Source organism: Mytilus trossulus, chromosome 1, assembly GCF_036588685.1.
Source record: "Mytilus trossulus isolate FHL-02 chromosome 1, PNRI_Mtr1.1.1.hap1, whole genome shotgun sequence".
Taxonomy (NCBI): Eukaryota; Metazoa; Mollusca; class Bivalvia; order Mytilida; family Mytilidae; genus Mytilus; species Mytilus trossulus.
The window spans coordinates 89,896,720-89,920,294 of NC_086373.1; the positions used below are offsets into that span (position 1 = coordinate 89,896,720).

At 31.6% G+C, this 23,575-nt stretch overlaps 2 protein-coding genes across 3 annotated transcripts; one reads left to right on the plus strand and one right to left on the minus strand.

The window, feature by feature from the left end:
- Window positions 1-6,360: 6,360 nt before the first annotated feature.
- LOC134689862 (uncharacterized) lies at window positions 6,361-10,593 on the minus strand. 2 transcript variants are annotated; one of them, XM_063549841.1, is made up of 6 exons: window positions 10,387-10,593; window positions 9,464-9,596; window positions 9,045-9,172; window positions 8,515-8,671; window positions 8,089-8,225; window positions 6,361-6,501 (listed from the first exon to the last, which is right to left on the minus strand). In XM_063549841.1, the coding sequence occupies exons 1-6, from the start codon at window positions 10,430-10,432 to the stop codon at window positions 6,455-6,457; spliced, it is 648 nt and encodes a 215-aa protein (XP_063405911.1). In that variant the 5' UTR covers window positions 10,433-10,593; the 3' UTR covers window positions 6,361-6,454. The 2 variants fall into 2 exon arrangements, with proteins under 2 accessions (XP_063405911.1, XP_063405904.1); XM_063549834.1 differs by having other exon boundaries at window positions 6,361-6,505.
- Window positions 10,594-12,073: 1,480 nt separating this feature from the next.
- On the plus strand, window positions 12,074-18,660 carry LOC134689879 (transcription elongation factor A N-terminal and central domain-containing protein 2-like). Its single transcript, XM_063549849.1, has 4 exons — window positions 12,074-12,234; window positions 13,718-13,859; window positions 17,413-17,606; window positions 18,322-18,660. The coding sequence occupies exons 1-4, from the start codon at window positions 12,133-12,135 to the stop codon at window positions 18,508-18,510; spliced, it is 627 nt and encodes a 208-aa protein (XP_063405919.1). The 5' UTR covers window positions 12,074-12,132; the 3' UTR covers window positions 18,511-18,660.
- Window positions 18,661-23,575: the final 4,915 nt, after the last annotated feature.

Sequence of the window (23,575 nt, forward strand, 5' to 3'; positions counted from 1 at the left end):
TCTTATAATTTGAGAATTGAGATTTAAATATTAATTATAAAATCCCAACTCATAATTTGTTATGTTTCAAATAATCCGTAGAAATGCCAAAGCATATGTTGTATGCTTGTTTATATATAAATTCTGGTGATAATGTGTATTTGGAATTTAGTGATGGTAAAATTAGATTGAAATATATTATAAATGACTTCAATTCTTGCACAGTTATTTGTTGGAAGTTACAACAAGAATTCATTTGTGAGTAAGATCTTTATTGGAATAAACCTGTTGCTATTTGCATCAAGAAGAACATCAAATTATTTTCCAAATTACAATTTGTCAATTATATTGATTACATCAGAACACTGATGTACAAGTTTGTTATTAGACATATATATATTTGTTGTCGTTGAAATGTGTGGATCTCGTATCAAATAGTAATGTTATCTCATAGAGAGAAGGCTGTGATATTTTTTTATGTTCAAATTGTATACTGTTTTTTTTAATAACCATGTAAATAATGTCTCAGTATTTAATATTATTACAATTTTTGTGATAAGCTTGGAGTTGAATCGTATGCTGATGTCCCATGACAATGTCTACTGTAGAACAAAGCTGCTGCCTCAATCCCAATCTATCTGAAACAAATCATTTTCAAAATAAAACAAAGTTAACTATGAAGAAGCCCTTTCACTTTTATACATGTATGATTATATAAAAAAAAAAGTTAAAGAGAAGGAAGGAGGAAAATTTGTCAAATTAACCAGTGTAAGTTAATTGAAAATTACGTACTGTAATTACTTATGGTATGTATTGGCATATACTATATTTTTATGCTTTCACATTTTTCCCACTGTTACACATAATTAATATGGTGTCTACTAACGAAGCTATTGTGTTTATAGATCTCTTATGTCAGTACACCTTTCTTATATTGCCTATGTAATTACTTATTGTGTTTGAGGTGTTTAGAGACCTCTTATGTCAGTACACCTTTCTTATATTGCCTATGTAATTACTTATTGTGTTTGAGTTGTTTAGAGACCTCTTATGTCAGTACACCTTTCTTATATTGCCTATGTAATTACTTATTGTGTTTGAGGTGTTTAGAGACCTCTTATGTCAGTACACTTTTCTTATATTGCCTATGTAATTACTTTTGGTGTTTGTGTGCTTCAAAAATGCTATTTACATAACTTATTTTCAACTTTATGTGGGCTACCACATGTCTCTAGACGACCATGGCTGAGGAAATATACCCTCGGTAAAAAAAAAATTCATCCAGCAGCCACATGCAAGGGTTATGTGGGCTTTCACAGGTTTCTTGACAACCAGGCTGGAGAAAATATACACTCTGTAAACATTTTTTCTGATGTCAAAAAACATTTTGCTGTCCTTTTCCTTAGTCCTATCCTGTGGATTCATTCACAGTTATCAATTTTCATAAAATGACAATGTAGTTTTAATTCACCTCTAATTATTTCTAAATATATTTATTTATTATGTTTGTACCATAATGACCAGTCAATATATGCTAAGATGTTAAAAAAAGATTAACTTTCGATTTTCTTTACGATTGTTTTCCCTTTGATATTTTTCGAATCATTTCTGATAAAAATTTGATAAAATTACTTCCATCTGGCGGATAAAAAAATAGTGTTAGCTGAGAAGTCCACATGTTTGTCAGATACAAGCTCTGATCCAGAAAATTTAGAAATAGGTGTTCACGTCTTAAATTTCACATTTACAATAATTTAAAAAATAGATTTCTAACTCTATGAACTCACTTTCATCACAATCCATTTATAAAATACTTAAAAGATTCTACCACTTAACTCAGTATGCGTAAACATTCTTTAAGTGAGGATTTTTTTGGGCACTAATGTTTGCAGTCTGCATTACTCTGCAATAATAATGATTTTCATGAAATATAAGTTTTATTCTTGTCAACCATTATAAGTTGATATTATAAGTGAAATAATAATAGAAACTGATCTTTTTCAACCTAAGAATGTTTTAAAAGGTCAAATTAGTCCAATCTTATTCCAGCAAGAGGCAGAAAAGATTAAAAAAATGTAACTCTTATTATGATTTGAAATTTTTAATTGGAATAAGTATAAAATATATTTGATGGATGCTCTGCAAACAATTATCAATTAATCATTTCTATCTTTTTCCTCTATGTAATCCATACCAAGTTCAAATCATGTAGTGTACCAGAAAAATAGAGATGGATCTCTAATACTGCTTCAAATATATAAATACCCCAAAAAATAGTTAAAATGCTGAAAATAAAGGTATTTTTATAATGCCCCTACAAAGGGCATTATATTTTTCAATCTGTGGGTCTGATCGTCCAAACTTACTGTTAATTCCAACTGTTTGGTATTTTATTGACATCATGTTGTTTGTGTCCAAATATTTGTAATTTCAGAACAAGGAAAGTATTAATGCTTTAACTGAAAGCCAATGAAATTACCCTTAGTTAGTTATCAATTTTCCTGATAACAGTTATTGAGAAAACTGCTGCAGGTGCAGATTTTCTCCCAGGGTTGAAGGGCCTTTGACTGTTCTTTGGCGTATTCCCCATTTCTATTCTCAATTATATTAACTGATCTTTTAGTGGAAATTGAAAAAAGTTGACAACTATTAATATTTTCATTCAAATTAATTTAAATTCCTGAATTTTTAAGTAATAAAAATATTTGTTAAGATGTGACAGATATCTTGCAAGTGTACAATTATGAATTGTTTTTCAAATATGTCAAATGATTTCTTCTTTTAATTTCATTGTGTGTGTAATTAACTATATTTCATGTTTTAGTTTTAGACCAAGGAGAGTAATTTAGATATCTATGTATTTAATGTGACCTTTTTTTATAGGTTGCTTATTTATTCTGCTTTTATCAGGATATTAATCAAGTGTTTCTTGATAAGTACCAATGCAATTTAGTGACATTGTATGTCCTTGTTCTTTTTTTATTACATTGTATTTGATGTAATTATTTTTGTAATTGGTTATTTTTATGTAATTTATTTGCTAAGCTATGTTTAGATAATACATTCCTGTGTGTTATAACATCACAGTACTGGTATATCCTGTATTATTATATCATCCTTTCTTTATGTAGATTTAGAAGGAAATTTTTCAATGCAATTTTTAACAGACAATGCAAAATCCTATGAGTGTTTTAGTTAGAAAGGAAATTTTTCAATGCAATTATTAATAGACAATGCAAAATTCAATGAGTATTTTAAATACCATAGAATAGAAAAAAAATATGTACTAATCAATGCAATATGATATCTTACAGCAGGTAATGACACAATTAATAACATATTTTATAATATAAAACCAATGCAATGTTTTGTACTAACTTATATAAATATTTTAATGCCCTAACAAAGTATATTGCTTTGTAAATTGTGTGCTGTCTTATGTATCATAAGCATACTGTTAGAAATAGTCCATTTGGGAAACTTACTATTATGCACAGAAAATAACAAATTAATGATAGTTTTGCATAAAGCTGAAGCAGTTATACCAACTTTTCTTGCGTATACAGTATCAGAAACCTTCATTTACAAGCTTCTTTGTGTGCGCTTAACATATCTTTTGTTTCTTATGTTGTTTTTTTTTGTGTCTTGATGTTTATTGTTGGTGCATGTTACTACAGTTGTGAAGAGCTGAATAAAACAAATACAAAATCAATATGTGTTTTTATTGGAAAAAACACTCACAATAAATGCTAGTGCTATCACTTCTGCCAATATTGTTATTGTATGTACTATTCAAATTGACCAGAAGAATGCCTTCATTATGTTTTGAACATAGGTATGATATTACTGCTTGTTTACCTTCTTTATTTATACATTTTCTCATAAAAATACCATATTAAAGGCATAGTACTTATTAGTATAACCTCAAGAGGTTGATCTAAATCTAGAATATTGACTGACCAACTGATTATCTAGTGGTAGTATCGGGTGATATTTTTATGCCCTGCTGTAGTGGAGGGGTAATAAATTTTACTTATCTTGTCCTTCTCTGTCCGTTCCAAATTATTTCCATGAACCTAATATTTTCAAAATTGATTATATGTAATTTTATAAAGCAAAACTGTTTTGGTGGACTATATACTGTTTTCAATAGTTTCATTTACTGTGAAATGTCAGTAAATTACACAAATTCTGCAACTGTGCCAACATTTTGACTTTCACCTGGACATGATTAGCAACAATATAGACTCTTCGCTCAAAAAGATAGAGAAGTTTTTTTGTGTTTTTATTGTTTTGATTGGCATATTCCTCAAAAATCTCACTTGTGACATTATTTGGTCAAATTGTGTTATCAAGGCTTGGCTTTTTGCATTTTCTGAAGACTCATCAGATGTTTAAAAAATGTTATTACTAAAGATATCATGCAATATTTTATTTTCAGTCAATTCAGACCAAATCAGTCTTATATTGACCTTCTCCGAAGGCTTAACATATATTTGATAGAGGGGATACCATCGATCCTTATCCAAAACATTGTCTTAAACAAAGGTAATTTGCATACCAACAGACAATAGTATGTTTCAATCTTGGTGGTGTGCATGCCTTCAATGTGCAAGTTAGGGGGTTCAATCTCTTGCTTTGTCAAACAAAAGACTTTATAAGAATCATTTCCTGCTGCTCCACTGAAAACCATGACAGTAAGAAAAGACTTGTCAGCTAGGAGTCAGAATAATGTGGAGACTCTTTGTGTTACTCCCAGGCTAAAAATCAATCCCAGTGTGTCAGTCTAGTACTAAGCAGGGTCATCTTAATGATGATTTTCTATGTTTTCAAGCATAATATAAAAATATAAAAAAAAAAGATGTGGTATATAGTTATCAAAGGTACCAGGATTATAATTTAGTACACCAGACGCGCGTTTCGTCTACATAAGACTCATCAGTGACGCTCAAATCAAAATATGTAAAAAGCCAAACAAGTACAAAGTTGAAGAGCATTGAGGATTCAAATTCCAAAAAAGTTGTGCCAAAAACGGCTAAGGTAATCTATGCCTGGGATAAGAAAATCCTTAGTTTTTCGAAAAATTTAAAGTTTTGTGAACAGGAAATTTATAAAAATGACCACATAATTGATATTCATGTCAACACCGAAGTGTTTACTACTGGGCTGGTGATACCCTCTGGGACGAAACGTCCACCAGCAGTGGCATCGACCCAGTGGTGTAAATAGTTATCAAAGGTAACAGGATTATAATTTAGTACGCCAGACGCGTGTTTCGTCTACATAAGACTCATCAGTGACGCTCAAATCAAAATATTTATGAAGCCAAACAAGTACAAAGTTGAAGAGCATTGAGGATTCAAATTCCAAAAAAATTGTGCCAAATACGGCTAAGGTAATCAATGCCTGGGATAAGAAAATCGTTTTTCGAAAAATTCAAAGTTTTGTAATTGCCAATGAGACAACTCTCTACAAGAGATCAAATGACAGTACTTACTAATGCATGTAATATCACATGTAATATCACATTATACATCTTTCAACCTTAATTAAGCAACAAATAAATGTCCTATAACATCTTTAATGGGTTGAGGTGTATTATTAAAGGTGCAGACACTGCATAGTTTCCTTCCTGAGGAAAATACCAACACTTTGAGATTATGTTTACAGCAGATTTCAGTCAGTATGTAGCTAATGGTAATATCTTTGGTTAGCTTGCTTGTTAGCTGAACCGTGAAGTCATTGTTAGGTAAGGTATACTACCCTCCTTTAATAGAAGACTAGCCCAACAGATAACCAATCTATCTCTCTGTAGGACTAAGCGACTTTAAAAGGAGGTAGTGTACCTGACCTAACAATGACTTCACGCTTCAGCTAACAAGCAAGCTAACCAAAGATATTACCATTAGCTACATACTGACTGAAATCAGCTGTAATTCTTTAACTAAGATGGCTTCAATTTAGTCACTCCTTCTTTTCTTATGATTGATTTCTTTGTGATTTAAATAAGAACAGTCAGCTTTAAGTAAGATGAAGTCCGAAAAGCTGGTATTTGGAGATTGAACCAGTTACAACAATTAAAGAATACAAGATAGATGAAAGACTGGTGAAAATTCTTTTGTGTACCATATTTTCTAGCCTGTAGCTTTATAGGAGATGTATGTCTAAGTTTGCCATACTAACTGGTGACAATGAAACATACTCTACAAGGCAGCACTCGCACCCGCAAAGTGGAAAGGGATTAATATAAGTTGCAAAACTTGTTTCCCAATCCACTCTAAATAAATATGTTTAAACTAATGAAACATACTCTACAACAAATAAATAAACCACAGTCTTGTCATTTGCATATTTACTGTCGACTCTATGGAAAATCAATAGTAAGCTTCTTATTTTTATTGATATGATATTACAAATACTGATATTATGACCGTAACCATTGACCAGTCCTGAAAAGTATTTGTTGCTCCATTTTCTATGAGGGATTCCCAGAAACTGATAAATTCTTTTTGAGATGTAGATCTATCTGAAGAGAGACAAGAATTAGTTTGTTCTTCATGATTTTATGCAAGATTTAATAGGAGTACGAGTGTTTATATTTGTGTTTTGCCTTTAAAGAAGTATAGCTTAACTGCTGTAGTAAAATACTTTGTCTTTTCACTTTCTCCATAATAACTTGCGCTGATTTTTAGATTATAATATAAGACAGATTCAAGTACTTATCAAAATATTTTTCATACGATTTATAAATGGGTGTTCAAGTTAACTAGGTTATTGAAAATCCGTCTTTTTAATGTTTTTCAAATGGTTTAAAAATTTCATATTGTTGAAGACTAGATGTTGACAATCAGATATATTTAATTTTCCATTGTACTGTTTTGTTTGTCAACAGAAATAATTAATGAATTATTTAGAATGGATGCTCATGATACATCATTGATATTTGGTGTAGAGTTTGGCTGTATTGTGCCTTTTGGTCTGGTAACTTTTTCCATTTACATTCTCAATTCTATATCAGAATCCATACATTTCACTACATGCAGTTTCGCTACGGTTACATGGAAATGTAACAATAATCAAAATATTATTGTTACATAGGAGACTAAATGCCGGAATGCAAAGGCGGATAAGGAACCGATTATTTACGAATGTAACAATAATTACTGAGGCTACGGTTACATGGCGTTATTGTTACATGAAAAACAGCAATCATTAAACTTAAATCGTGTATAGTTTTGTTGCCTTAATCTTGCATATGTACGAAATAATACTTGTAATAATGAAAAATAATAAATATTATCGTTAACAAATGGTATTTAATTTTTTTTTTAACGTATAAATGTTTTTGGTGTTTTAAAGATACTTCTTTAGATAAGTATTGCCAAAGGCGCAAAATATAGACCAATGGTTTGTTGTTGAGAACTCGGGCTGAGAAAAGTGTTCACTTTAAGTATTTAACTGCACACCTACTCGTATTACTGTCAAAAAGGGATATTGCAGAATGGAACTGTACAGTATGTGATACAGACGTTCACAGTGCGGCATCACTGGTGTGTGATGGCTGCTTGGAGTGGTTTCACCAAAAATGTGTCGAACTCAGAAATGCTCCAAAAACCACTTACTGGATATGTAGAAAATGTCATTGCAAATAAATAATTAAAGAATTTGTATTTAATAATTGTATGTATTGTAAATATAAAATAAATGTCTTTAATTTTTATTATCTAGTACATTTTAATAGACCCATCGTATATTGCTATTTTTCATGTAACAATAACGCTATGTAACCGTAGCCTCAGTAATTATTGTTACATTCGTAATTAATCGGTTCCTTACCCGACTTTGCATTCCGGCATTTAGTCTCCTATGTAACAATAATATTTTTATTATTGTTACATTTCCATGTAACCGTAGCCAGTGCCTTCTATTAAAATGCTACACGTCATTTGTTCAACTATTAAGTTCTCTGACTATACATTTTGTAAAGAAATTGTTTATGGTACCATTGTGATTTGGTTAGTATCCCTTCGCATTTTCTATTAGACGTAGAAGTGTTTGTTTTGGGAGTGTTTTTTGTTAGTTTATTTTTAAAACAAACATAACCCATACCGTGTTCTTGACATGACATTATTGAGTTCATCTGTTCAAACACCGTGTTCATCATATCCGTCACAACATCTACAGACGATTGTCCACACGAGTCACTTACAGACTTCAGCATACACTGGTAAGAACCAAGAAGTATTCTGAAACAGAAACATCACACTATTTCATCCTCGAATTACTATCAAACTAGGATGAAAAATCGTGTCCTGCATTTATTTTAGTAATTATCTCTGTCCTGTCTTTTTATTTTTCACTCTTCTTGGTCCTGGCTACTCTTAATAGTTTATCCTGATTTTTTTTTTAAATAAATTGTATTTTTTTGCTAAGTTTCTCATCCTGCTTTTTTTTACTCTAAAATTATATCCTGCCTAGTGTTTTTCAAATTTCAACCTATCCCCCCCCCCCCCCCCTAAAAATCAAATCCCTTACTTGCACCATTTTTGTTTCACTCGATCTGTGTATGCATCATCTAACATAGATATTTGTTCAAGTTGGCTCTTGACATTTTCTACATGGTCCTTGTAACAAGCATTAGATCTATTCTGTACCTCTGTTTTTCTCCAACAAGCATCATGTAGAACCATATCTACAAAATATACTTTTAAGAACTCAATTGTTTGTCTTTTTTTTTGGGTAAAAACGATAATGCTTATATGTTCATTTAGTTTGGGTTTTTTTGTTAATTGAAACTGAGTTGCTTAACTGTGGCAATATCCGGAGGCTGTTTGTCATAGTCCTTGACTGTGTTTACGAAGAAAGAACAAGACTTTAATACAATCTTCTGTAGGTGACTTTAGTAGTTGGTATCTGTAGTAGGTATGCATGATTTCCTGTACGACTTTTTTTTTAAAGAATTTAGTCTTGCCTATTGCTATAGAAGTTCATTTGTTGTACGGTAGTGTAGTACTCTAAATGTTGTAACTTTCGTTGTTTATTTATTTATCTAACTTATTGTATACCTGAAAATCCTGACGTGCATATAAAGTTGACTGTTTTCAGTGTCGTCGCAAACGTAGATACATACATCAAGTCATCTGAACATTTTAATAACTTGGGCGTGTAACAGTTCTTGAATTCTCCTCTGTATCTGCAAATGGAACTAATATATCACAAAATGACGTGCATTACGTTATACAGATACATGTTAGTATGCATTGTGAAATAGGTTATTAATATTTACTGCGGTTGGGTGCACCTTTGCTGGGTTTTAATTTAAGACCCAGTTTTAATATTGTAGGTTGTCTGTCTGCAGTAATTATTCGTAGAGTTTATGATTATTTTTTTATGTGGAACTATCCCAAATCATGGAATGACCTACCATATCCCAAAATATCGTAAATGATCTTGTCAGCCAGGTTATCCCGCCATACATACTTACAAACAAAGACTTTCAATCTGTCTTTTATGAGGTAAAACAGTAAATTCTTTCGATTCGGATACATTCTGCGACAATTTCCAAGTACACAGATTGAGTCCAACAAAATCACATCCATTTACAGTACTCAAGACAACTGAAAAGAAAAGTTGTCAATCAAAGTTATGTGTTACCCGAAAAATCTTTCGACAACATTTATTTCTTCTCTATACCTATGTATAATGTTATGGTTTATTGAGATTAAAAATATTTATATCATGTTGTTTTCAAACAATTTTTAAACAATAAAGACACTACAGTTTCAACTCCCTTTTTGTCTATTTCATGCATTTTCGTCATAAAGCTCCTATTAAAACTGTTTCGAATCTCACATATTCGGCTTTGAGCGCTACTGATGAAGGTAACTGTCAGAAAGTCACTTCCGACGAATAAAATTTATAACGTGTTGTTTTTCATTATTTAGTACTTTATGGTTGAATATATAATAGGAAGCTCTAACTGACAAGAGACTTCTGTTTTTGTTCTTAATTTATCAATTATCCAGAATATGCTTGAAAAAAAGTTTGTGAAAAGGAAACAATTCGGCTTCCTTACAATCATACTTTTATTATAAAAAGTCGGAACATTCGTATTTTATGAGGAATTCGCTCCACAACTCAGAAAAATATTCCACACAATAACAAAATATGGATATTATTTAAAGTGTATGGATGTTTTTTTTTACTTTAAGAACTTTTCTTTTTACTTTTTTATTGTCTTTTTGTGGTAAAAGTCAAGATGACTTATTACTAAATTTTTTTGAATAGTCATGTATTTGGTATGCCTTAATTTATCAGTAATATACAATTTAGACTATATATTTTTCTTTATCATCAAAGCTGAAAATTTATATATATTTCTATTATCATTATGGAAAATGTACCTACATGCAAACGGAAATATCCAACCAATAATCTTCCCGAGTGATTGCATATTGACTGACAGAAATATCGTTTGTTTTCTCACCCAATTTTTTACACGATATATTCTATAATTCACACACTAAGTGCAATCTAATGTTCATGGTCAAATGTTTTTTCTTCTTACATGAAAACAAACTTTATTTTTAACACAACTTCACAGTCCAAGTTCTTCTTCTTATTGGTATTAATTGATTTAGATGTAGTACATTAATTTATTGATATGTTTAGTCATGTTGTGTTTTGGGAAATTCATATTTTGTTTGCGTGTTACGCCTGAGATGGTTAAACTAGCCTTTGCTAATAACTTTTTTTTGTGTTTGCTTTGAAAGTTTTTTAACGTTTTCTTTGTAGCGAAAATTGGGAATGTTTATCGGGTTGTCGTCTATGCCAAGTACGGACTCTGGGGACTATTTCCACCTTGTTAAATTTTCGATGGTTTGCATGCAGTCCCCCCCCCCCCCCCCCCCCCCCCCCCCCCGCTGGATTACCAAGTACAAGTGCAACCTGTAAATCTTTAAGTTTGTTCATTTTACTTTTCTGGCGTTTACTGTTTTTAACTGAAAAATAACCACCGGTAAATCCATGTTACGTGATGGGCTTACCGAAATAACCGTCAGTACAATATGACAATATGAAATTAACACATCATCTGAATATAGTTTAAAAAGCTAGACAACACTCGATTTAATAGCAGTGGTGGATCCAGGAGGGGGAGACAGGTAGTTGGACCCCCCTCTCGGCTTGTCCTGGTTTAGGACCCCCTTTTTAAAATTGCTGTATCCGCCCCTGCATAACCTCAGTTTATATACAATATATCGATGTATAGCAGACACATCTTCGTTCTGCTTACTATACGGTCTTGTACCGTTTACTTATACGATTCAAGACCAGCCTTTCCATACACTGATTATCTATCTATATATAGACATGCATTTTTGACATAACTCATTTTTTTTTAATATAATTTACTTAAGATAAGGTACTGTCTAGTTGTATATCGACTATTGAAGTTGTACATTTGTAATAGACTAAAGGGTCCAAATAAGATTACATTTTTAACAGTAAAAAAATTAATGCTACTACTTTCTCTTTGTACAGCTATTAGAGTCATGTTTTCGCAAAATGTTCGGCACTTTTTTAAATTATTCCGATTTCTTATAAATATTCAATATTGTTATTAATTTGTTTTAAAAAAACATTTACACTATCATAAGGCATCCCATAACTTTAAAAGCCTTGAACGTGACAACTGAAAAGTTGAAAGAACACAAAAAGAACTGTGATGTGAAATTTTACAAGAATGGCTGGCGTTTTGAAAATCGCTCAAGATTGAAATGTGCTTTCTGGAATTCCGACTGATCTACTTCGCACTGATCGTAATCACCACAGTTCGAGTATCTTTATAAAAATAATGTAAAATCAAAATTAAAGCTCACAATTAAGAAGACATCATGTGTCACCATACAAATTCTTGGTTTATTGAATATTGATTTTAAATAAAACTTTGAATCTCAAGATTTTTAATTACAAAAATAAAATTGTTTATTGTTTTGTTCGTGTGAGTTGCAAGCGCATTGGTAATCGGTAATGCAACTGTCTCTACAAATACGAATCCAAATCATGTTTTTTTTTCGGATTTGAGTCCGTGTTTTACTTTTGATACTTCCGGTAAAAAAAAAGAAAACAAGCGAAAAAATTTAACGAATAAAAATGGATAAATATTTGATTAAGAACCCAAAAGAAACTAAACAAGATTCAAGTAAAAAAGGTTGCAGGAAGCAGATGAAACAGTCTACCATAGAATCTCTTCAGGTCTAACACATAAAAAATATATATAGTTAGGTTCTTGTGCAATCGCTAAAATCAAGTTATTTTTTTTTTATTTCCGAATACATGATACCCATTTGAATTTTATCTATCCTGGGCTCTCTATGTTCTAACACTTTTCAAGATTACAGACTTGTCTGTGCCCAGAGTAAATCTAGATGTGAAACACAGTAATGGTACTGATAGCCAAAAGGGTCAACATGAGCAGTGTCCAAGGATTTGTATAGTAAGATCACTATACAAATCCTTGCAGTGTCTAAGCGTACACACATGAGGGGATGAGTAGTCAAATTGCCATTTGTAGGCTATGCATACCTGTAACCGGTTTATTGTCTCGCTTGACGGAGTTAAAAAGCGAGACAGGTATGCTGTTTACGGTGTCAACAAGGTACATGTATTAGTTTGTGATTAGGTCTAGTTTATGGTGAACCACAAGTGGTAAGTCAAGGATATTTGGTATGCAGTTGTATAAGCATTGGCCTATCTCATTTCTATGGAGATCATTTGGACCCGCCCCCTTAGTCATGATCTATTGACTTTGAAAATTTTGCTTAGTTTTCATGTATTAGTTTGAGCTAGATTAGGTCAGTTTATGGGGAACCACTAGTAGTAGTTCAATGATATCTGGTATGCAGTTGTCTTAGCATTACACTTCTTTTCACCAGGGATATTATTTGAACCTGCCCCCTCAGCTATGGTTTGTTGACTTTGAAATTTTGCTTAGTTAACATGTACATGTATTAGTTCATGTTTAGATTTGTTTAAAGGAAATTACTTATGTTAAGTCAATGGTATTTGGTTTGCAGTTGTATTATAAGCATTTGGCACATCTCATTTCCATGGAGATTGTTTGGCCATGTACCTTCAGTCATGGTTTATTGCCATTGAATATTTGCAAAACTAACATGTTAAAGTGTTGCTATTTTAATTTCAACATTTGCACATCCAAAGAGCAACACATATCTCTGTGATATAGTTTTATATCAGTTTTATAATAAAATACCATTGGATCACAAATGAAACATGCACTTTAACATACATGTACTGCAACTAGACAAGAAAGCAAAAAAAATTAAAATCTTATCAAAACCACAAAATTAAATATCAACAAACATGAATAATTTCATCAATCCATGAAAATTTGGTGCCCATGAAAATAAATGAATCCACTGTAGCATGTATACAAGGATAGCATCATTGTGAAAGCACTATGACATACTGTACATATATACACTGTAGCATGTATACAAGGATAGCATCATTGTGAAAGCACTATGACATAATGTACATATACACTGTAGCATGTATACAAGGATAGCATCATTGTGAAAGCACTATGACATACTGTACATATACACTGTAGCATGTATACAAGGATAGCATCATTGTGAAAGCACTATGACATACTGTACATATACACTGTAGCACATTATTTATTTTTTATATATGAACCTATTTATTTTTGAAGGGTGTTGTTGTGGTCGAAGAAATAAGAAGGCTTAAATCCAAACTGCAGTTAGAAAGTACTTCAAAAGAAGAAATGGTTGACAGCCTGAACAAACTTGGACAAAAGATTCCTCCTAGACATGTTATGTTAGATACAAAAATAGGTATCAACTTTATATCATTGAAAATTAGATAGTCGAACACTGTTGAGTTTTTAGAATGTTAGATTGATTAATTTCTTTGATGTTTGCAGTGCACATTAGCTTAGTTCATATGTCTCTGTTACAATGTAGTATAGAGACTCTTTTATTCATTTGTTCAGGGCAGTGCAAAAAGGAGACCCTTGGCACAACTGTATATTTCCTTGTTCATTAGAGGTGAAAGAAATATGTTGTCCAATTTTTTTTTACCAATACTAACTCCTTGCACAAAATAATATTGTGCATACGAAACTCTAGAAAATGAGTAAGAATTCATGATTTAATAATGCCTTATTTCAACAACAATAATATTATTATAACTTAACAGCTTTGCTGGTCTAGTGGTAGCATGTTTTCATCCTATTCGGAATTCCAGTCAAACTATCAACTTTAAAATCCTATTCAATTCAAACTATCCACTTTAAAATTTATATTTGCTGCTTCCTTGATAAGCACAACTTAACCAGGAGGGTTTGGAAAACTCCTACTCCGTTGAAAGCAAAAACAAATCTGGATGTTTTTGTGGGGCAACTGTTTTAATTAACTAAATTTGAAAATAGATGTTCATTGTAAGGTACTGTCTATCTTTTATTTAAGAATTAAATGCTTCTAATTGTAAATTCATTTGGGTGTAAAAGCCTTGACCGATTGGCAAGGTACATTTTGTATGAAGCGTGGAAGAGCTTCATTCTAAAAATGTATGCAGGGTCGTTGTTTTTTCAACTATAAATTTTTATGAAATTTCTAAAATAAGCATTCAATACTTATACTTACATTTTTTTGCTATGATCATGAAAACATGATTACTCTCAAGTTTTTCTCTTATTTTCCTGTGCACTTAATTTTGGAAAAGTGAGTCAACGTGTATGTTTCAATTCATGCACAATTAATTTGAAATAAATAATGATGTGAGATTGTTGTCAGCCAAACAATGTAAGGTATAAAAATGAAGCATACATCTAATATAATTATATAAACATAAAATAGATCACATTTAAATAAATCAGAAGTTTTACTTGGTGTAATAAGATCGGTTGGAAAGATAACCTAAAGTTTACCTTAGCATACAGATAATAAACAATGACACACTGTGACAAGGAAGAGAATACCATGGTAATACTACAATAAAACAAAGTTTGATGAACTACCATATTTTCTAGATTATCCTTATTTATGCAAATAAAAAAATAATTTTGATAAGGACTCAAAAATCACAAGCAACATATAGCAATTTTACTGAAAATGTGAATGCATTTTTAAAGGTACCGTATGCCTGGATGCATAGCCTCCTGGGGCTTCATTTATGAATCATTCATATAAATAGACAAACTAATGTATACATTTTATCATTGTTTTTTTAAGGTCAATATCCATAATCTAAATCTAATATTATTTCATTATTTTAACCAGCTAATGCTGCCTGTTCAAAGAATTTTAGACGCAAAATACGGGCGGCTACCGGTAAAATATTTTTTTTCCTGTAAATAAATTTCAGGGAGGATAACTTTTTATACGACCGCAAATTTTGAAAAAATTTTCGTCGTATATTGCTATCACGTTGGCGTCGTCGTCGTCGTCATCGTCCGAATACTTTTAGTTTTCGCACTCTAACTTTAGTAAAAGTGAATAGAAATCTATGAAATTTTAACACAAGGTTTATGACCATAAAAGGAAGGCTGGTATTGATTTTGGGAGTTTTGGTCCCAACATTTTAGGAATTAGGGGCCAAAAAGGGCCCAAATAAGCATTTTTTTGGTTTTCGCACTATAACTTTAGTTTTAGTTAATAGAAATCTATGAAATTTTGACACAAGGTTTATGACCACAAAAGAAAGGTTGGGATTGATTTTGGGAGTTTTGGTTTCAACAGTTTAGGAATTAGGGGCCAAAAAAGGGCCCAAATAAGCATTATTCTTGGTTTTCGCACAATAACTTTAGTTTAAGTAAATAGAAATCAATGAAATTTAAACACAATGTTTATGACCACAAAAGGAAGGTTGGTATTGATTTTGGGAGTTAAGGTCCCAACAGTTTAAGAAAAAGGGGCCAAAAAGGGACCCAAATAAGCATTTTTCTTGGTTTTTGCACCATAACGTTAGTATAAGTAAATAGAAATCTATGAAATTTAAACACAAGGTTTATGACTATAAAAGGAAGGTTGGTATTGATTTTTGGAGTTTTGGTCCCAACAGTTAAGGAAAAAGGGGCCCAAAGGGTCCAAAATTAAACTTTGTTTGATTTCATCAAAATTGAATAATTGGGGTTCTTTGATATGCCAAATCTAACTGTGTATGTAGATTCTTAATTTTTGGTTCCGTTTTCAAATTGGTCTACATTAAGGTCCAAATGGTCCAAAATTAAACTTAGTTTGATTTTAACAAAAATTGAAACCTTGGGGTTCTTTGATATGCTGAATCTAAAAATGTACTTAGATTTTTGATTATTGGCCCAGTTTTCAAGTTGGCCCAAATCGAGGTCCAAAATTAAACATTGTTTGATTTCATCAAAAATTAAATAATTGGGATTCTTTGATATGCCAAATCTAACTGTGTATGTAGATTCTTAATTTTTGGTCCAGTTTTAAAATTGGTCTAAATTAAAGTGCAAAGGGTCCAAAATTAAACTAAGTTTGATTTTAACAAAAATTAAATTCTTGGGCCTCTTTGATATGCTGAATCTGAACATGTACTTAGATTTTTGATTTTGGGCCCAGTTTTCAAGTTGGTCCAAATCAGGATCTAAAATTATTATATTAAGTATTGTGCAATAGCAAGTCTTTTCGATTGCACAGTATTGTGCAATGGCAAGAAATATCTAATTTCACAATATTGTGAAATAGCAAATTTTTTTTTAATTAAGAGTTATCTTTCTTTGTCCAGTATAGTAAGCAAGAAATATCTGCAAGCATTTTTTTTAATTGGAGTTATCTTTCTTTGTCCAGAATTAACTTAAATCTTTGTTATATACAATATACAATGTATATTCACTTTTTACTACCAACTGATAAATTTAGATAATCTTTACCATTCAGTGATAACAAGCAGTTTTTTTACATCTTAATATTTTATGATGTATTTAATTGAGTAGTAATTGTTGCAAACTCCATTAGAATATTTTAATTGAAATTAGTTTTGGAATAAGGGAAAGGGGGATGTGATTAAAAAATTGGGTTCAATTTTTCTCATTTGAAATTTCATAAATAAGAAAATTTCTTCAAACATTTTTTTGAGAGGATTAATATTCAACAGCATAGTGAATTGCTCTAAGAGAAAACAAAAATTTTAAGTTCATTTGAATACATTCATTCTGTGTCAGAAACCTATGCTGTGTCAACTATTTAATCACAATCCAAATTGAGAGCGGAATCCAGCTTGAATGTTGTGTCCATACTTGCCCCAACCGTTCAGGGTTCAACCTCTGCGGTCGTATAAAGCTACGCCCTGCGGAGCATCTGGTTTATACTTTGTTCATTATCATATATTTTTAATATGTTCATGTGTTTGGTATTCATTTAATAGGCAAGCTGGTCAATAAGTTGAGAAAACATGAAGATAGTGACATAAGAAAAGCAGCAAGACGTGTGTATGTTAAGTGGAAGGAACATTTTGTCAGTCATGCTGAACGACCAGTTATAGAAGTCATGTGTGATACTAAAACAGATAAAATGAGAACATCTGGGAAGAAACTATTGGCTGGATCATTAGAATTGGAGGTAAAATCATAATTACAATACATGTATATAAAGTTAATAAAATTGAGAATTGAAATGGGGAATAGGTCAAAGAGATAAACACCCGGTTAAAAGAACAGATAACAGTTGAAGGCCACCAATGGGTCTTCAATACAGTGAGAAAATCCCACACCCTTAGGCGGGTTTCAGCTAAATAGCATGAAAATAAAAATATGGACACAGTGACACACAATTATTATGGTTAGCTTAGTGTATCTGTATAATTAGACATGTCAACAATGAAGTATTTTCTCTTGTAAGAAACAACAATTTGTAATTTTAGCACATTAGAATAGATAAAGGGATATACATCAATGAGACAGCAACACAACAACACAGTAAAACCATATACAATAATATTAATTAGAACATTGAAATCAAATGTGAAAATGATGCTCTGTACATACAAGGTACATTTAATTCAATTTGCATATATCCAGTACAAACCAGGTATTTTATTCAAGAATGGTTTAACTGGTACTGTGTAAAATATGAGCTTCATAATTTAGTGTGAACTTTTGCACTAAACAGACAATTGATAATTGGAGGTAAATTTATTTTGCAATCACTTTACTTTGATTTTTGTTAACTATACATTACCAGTAATAATGATAATGTCCTGCTTTGACCTTTCATATCAACACATGTTTATGAATTCAAATATGTTTTGAATTGTGATAAATGTTCTGTTTTGTAGGAGAGTCACAATCTACCTGATGCCATAGAGAGAGAAACATTTTACCACCATAAAAGATTAATCAATTATGATTATCGTAGAACTATGAGAACTCTTGTATTTACACTGAAAAATAATGAGGACATTCGACAAAAAGTCATAACTGGAGAACTTAAAGTACCAGAATTTGTACAAACATACAAAAAATGATAATAAGTATTAAGATTCTCAAAATCTGTGATAAAAATAGACTTATACATATTGTACAGTGTAGATAAAGATGTGGTTTTCAAGGGTCTGGTGGCAATCATTGATCACATTAAATTAAGCCATGCTAAGAATAAGAAAAACAATAACAAAAAAAAACCAGTTTATAGGAAGATGTATTTCTTGATGAAGAAATTAAGCAAACAGAATATATTCTTTAAAAATGAAAATAAAATTTATGTGAACTGCTAACTCATTTAAATTTTAATGACAATATAAATGAACTAATTGAGATTTAATTCAATTGCATGTGTTATATAAAAAAATGACTATTCTGTGATTCTTATTAACTTTGGGAACACTGGTTTCACAATTCACATTTACATTATTTTGATAACCAGTAATATGTTAACTGTTTTATACATCTGTAATTAATTTTGATTTTTTTTATGATTTTACTTTTTCATGTTGTCTCAATGAATTAGCATTTTTTGTATTATATGGACTTAGTCTTTAAATATGAAGGTAGAAATTAAACTAGATGTGTCAAAGCGACACAAATGGCCCCATCCCAAAAAGTTGAAAAATCTGCAATTTCAATATAAACAGATGTGGACACAAACATGATGGTAGTCTCACATATCAAAAACCAGCTCAAAATCTGGAGGGGAATAGAGAAAAAAATCAGTATAACCGTGATTTTCAACAATTTCTCAAAGTCCGTAATTTAGGCAAAAAGTAGTGGAGCAGAACGAAACTTAAATATGATCTGTAACTCATCATGGCTATCTCACATACCAAAAATCAGCCCAATATCTGAAGCGTTTAGAAAAAAACCTCTGTATAATGGTTTGTTGCAGAATGATGGAATTTCGGACAAGGGTTAAACTATATGGCACCGCCATAAGAATAATAAGATGGGTCTAGTCTAATGGAATATTTTCTATGATAGATGTTCCAAGGTTGAAGACAATTTCAAGAGTTTTCATGGTTTTATCAGGGGATTCTAATGGATGTATGATTGGAGCCTCTAAAATCTGGATTGAATGAAAACAAGAGTGCACACACTGAAATGTCTCGCCTTCTTTACTAGTCATTGATATTATGTTGATAGTCCTAAGTATAAAGCTTTATTACAACTGTCACATAAACTTGACATTAACCAAGATAGCTAAACAAAGACCAATTAACCATGAAAATGAAGTCAAGTTCAGATGAACCATGCCAGGCAGAAATGTTCAGCTAACAATGCTTCCATAAAACAAATATAGTTGACCTACTACTTAAAGTTTTAGAAAAATAGACCAAAACAAAAAAACTTAACACTGTGCAATGAACTGTGAAATTGAGGTCATGGTCAAATAAAACCTGTGAGACTGACATTTAGATCACAATATATTTCAGTACACCAAATATAGTTGACCATTGGCATATAATATTAAATAAAAAGACCAAAACTAAAAAAAATTAACTTTGACCACTGAACCATGAAAATGAGGTCAAGGTCAGATCACATCTGCCCGCTAGACATGCACACCTTACAATCATTCCATACAACACATATAGTAGACCTATTGCATAAAGTATGAGAAAAACAGACCAAAACACAAAAACTTAACTATAACCACTGAACCATGAAAATGAGGTCAAGGTCAGGTGACACCTGCCAGTTGGACATGTACACCTTACAGTCCTTCCATACACCAAATATACTAGCCCTATTGCTTATAGTATTTGAGATATGGACTTGCCCACCAAAACTTAACCTTGTTCACTGATCCATGAAATGAGGTTGAGGTGAAGTGAAAACTGTCTGACGGGCATGAGGACCTTGCAAGGTACGCACATACCAAATATAGTTATCCTATTACTTACAATAAGAGAGAATTCAACATTACAAAAATTCTGAACTTTTTTTTCAAGTGGTCACTGAACCGTGAAAATGAGGTGAAGGACATTGGACATGTGACTGAGGGAAACTTTGTAACATGAGGCATCTATAAACAAAGTATGAAGCATCCAGGTCTTTCACCTTCTAAAATATAAACCTTTTAAGAAGTGGGCTAACACCACAGCCGCTGGATCACTATCCCTATGTCGAGCTTTCTGCAACAAAAGTTGCAGGCTCGACAAAAAAGTAGAATTATTCAAGTCTTTTATAATCATTTTTCTTCTAATGATTACCCACGAATGAATTGGATGGTATAATCTTGGCACTTTGAACAGAGAGTCAGTTGAGATGTCTTTCTGAATTTCATTTTGAATTTCTCAACTTTGTAATTTATATTATCAAGCTTGAAATAGAGATCTACCTGGTAATTCTAGGGCTCATCCATACCACTAAAACAAACTAAAATATCTCATCTTCTTAATGGAATATGTTTTCAGTTTATAAGATAAAGTTCATATTCAAGAAAACTCAATATTAACCAATAACAATGAAATATATACATGTACATGCTTCCTTACATCCAGTGAAATTAATTTGTGCACAAATCAATTAACAATTTGAAAAAAATACAAAAAGGTAGGTTCTGCAAGTTAGGCAGAGAAATGGCTGGAACTCAAAAATAAAGACAAGATGGAAAGAGGACAGAAATTAAGCCATTGCAAAGGCAATAAAGGACTCTTCAAAGAGTTGTTACAAGGTTCTTTAACATACAGAGGGAAAGGCACTTTCTACACGAGGAATAAGATTTAACATTTCCATTCAAAACCCTACATTGATGAACAGCTAAACACAGGCCCTACTTAAGAAAGGGACTGTCAAACTGAGTAATGTCCTGTTGTCTATTTTTTAAACTCTAGTAAACCCTTGGGGTTTTTAATGGAATGAGGTCATGTCAGGTGATCACTTAACCATTATGTACAGGTCTTTTCTACAAACAAGAGTTACGAATAGTAACTGAACACTTACATGAAATGTTATCGATATTGATGGCCAATCTCTCTGTTAAATGTATTCACCACTTTTCTAGAAGGTTATCTAGATTGACACTCCCACCACATCTTCCTATATCTATGTGTAAGAATTAATAGAGCTTTTGCCCTTACGTAACAAGAATGCACATGCTAAAATGTTTCCTCTGCTTTACTTGACATTATTAAATTAAGTTTCAAATAAAATTAACATAATCAATGATCAAGGTCAGATGAAGCCTGTCAGACAGACGTGTACACTTTCTATATATACCAAACACCATATATAGTTAACATAATGTTTATTGTATCCAATTAACAGACCTAAGTACAAAAATTGAACCTTGACCAATTTAAAAAATCGAGAATGGAAATGGGGAATGTGTCAAAGAGAAAACAAACCAACCCTGCCAGACAATATGTTCACCATACAACCAATCCATACACCAAATATGAAGTAACCTATTGCTTATAATACCTGAACAACAAACAAAATCATGAAATCTTTGGAGACTTATGAACCATCAATCAGAAGAAGAGGTCAGCTGAATCTTGCCAAACCCACATATTGATTGACCTATTGCTTAATTAGTATCTAACCAAGAATAATAAGAAAAAACTAACATTGACTAATTAACCATGAGAATGAGGTCAAGGTCATATGAAATATAACAGTCAGATATGTATACCTTACAATTATTCCATACACCAAATAAAGTTGACCTTATGGTTATAGTATCTTGAGTATATATTAGATTTTACCACATAAAGGTTGCACTTTGTAAATACTATTAGTTACATAGTGTGTTAGTGACCTAATATGATGTATACAGGGTCAGTTAATTCCATATAGGGTGAGAGCGAAGCTCGAATCCCATATGGAATTTACTTACCCTGTATATATCATATTAGGTCACTAGCACACTATGTAACGAATTTATCTTACTCATACCTGTAGCCAGGGGGGGTTCGGACAACCCCCCCCTTGGAAACAAATAAGCACTGTTAAAGTTGATGTTCTGTTCGAATTGTGACTGTTAAAGTTGAGTTTGTGAGTCAAACGAACCCCCCTTTGGAAATTCCTGGCTACGGGCCTGTTACTGACTATCTTTATTTGAGGAATTTAGACTAGAGTTGTCTTATTTGCTATCATAACACATCTTCTTATTTCTGTATAAAAAGTGTTCAAGTGTTCAATTTTAAGAACCTTCTTCAATTGGTCTGCACTAAAAAAACTAATGTAAACGACAAATATCTATTATCAACAACCTTGATATAACAATATTAAACAGATCTTTCAATACTTTTTAATAATCAAACAATGCAGAAGTTGTAAATCCACTACTAACCGTGTATTGAAATAAGCCCTGCCTCCCTACTAACCTAATATTGAATATACACGGTCTCCATGAGTTCGCTATTAACCAATCATATTCCTATAAATATATAGGAGGTAAGATAAAGCTGTTTTTTAAAAACCACACCTCTTTTGTGGAGATCTAGAATATTCACAGAAAATTAATTTTATTTACATACTGGTTCCCAGTTATGCTCTGTGTTCCATCTCATAGACATTACTTGAGAATTGTACCAGTAAATATACATCTGCATATTGTTTACATTGAAATCTGTGGCAACCCTTCATTTGAGGTAGGAGTAGTTAACAAAATTTGTGTTAGTTTAAAGTCTGAAATGTTCAGGGCAAATAAACGTTGAAAATATGCAGCACAGCCCTATATTTTGACCTTTGAAAAAATTTGTAGTGCATATGAACTTTCAATTCTAGGGTAACATACTTCTTAGTAAAAGTGGTACACTTTTAGCCGTAAAAGGAGTTCCTATGGGAAATTGCATTGTCAATATTCACACTATCTGATGGACATAAATACCTTGCAAGTAACCTATATACCAAATATTATTATCCTATTACTAATATCAAGTGAGACCAATTCTTTTTCAAGAATATATACATTATTGTTTATATGTATACCCAACAAACATTCTATGAAAAAAAGATTGACTGAAAAAATGACAAAAGCACTAAACCTTTATAATGATCAGTGGGTCATGAAAATGAGAGACATGAACATATTAATAATTTACCATGATATTACATGCCAATAATAGTTGACATATTTCTTAGTAATAA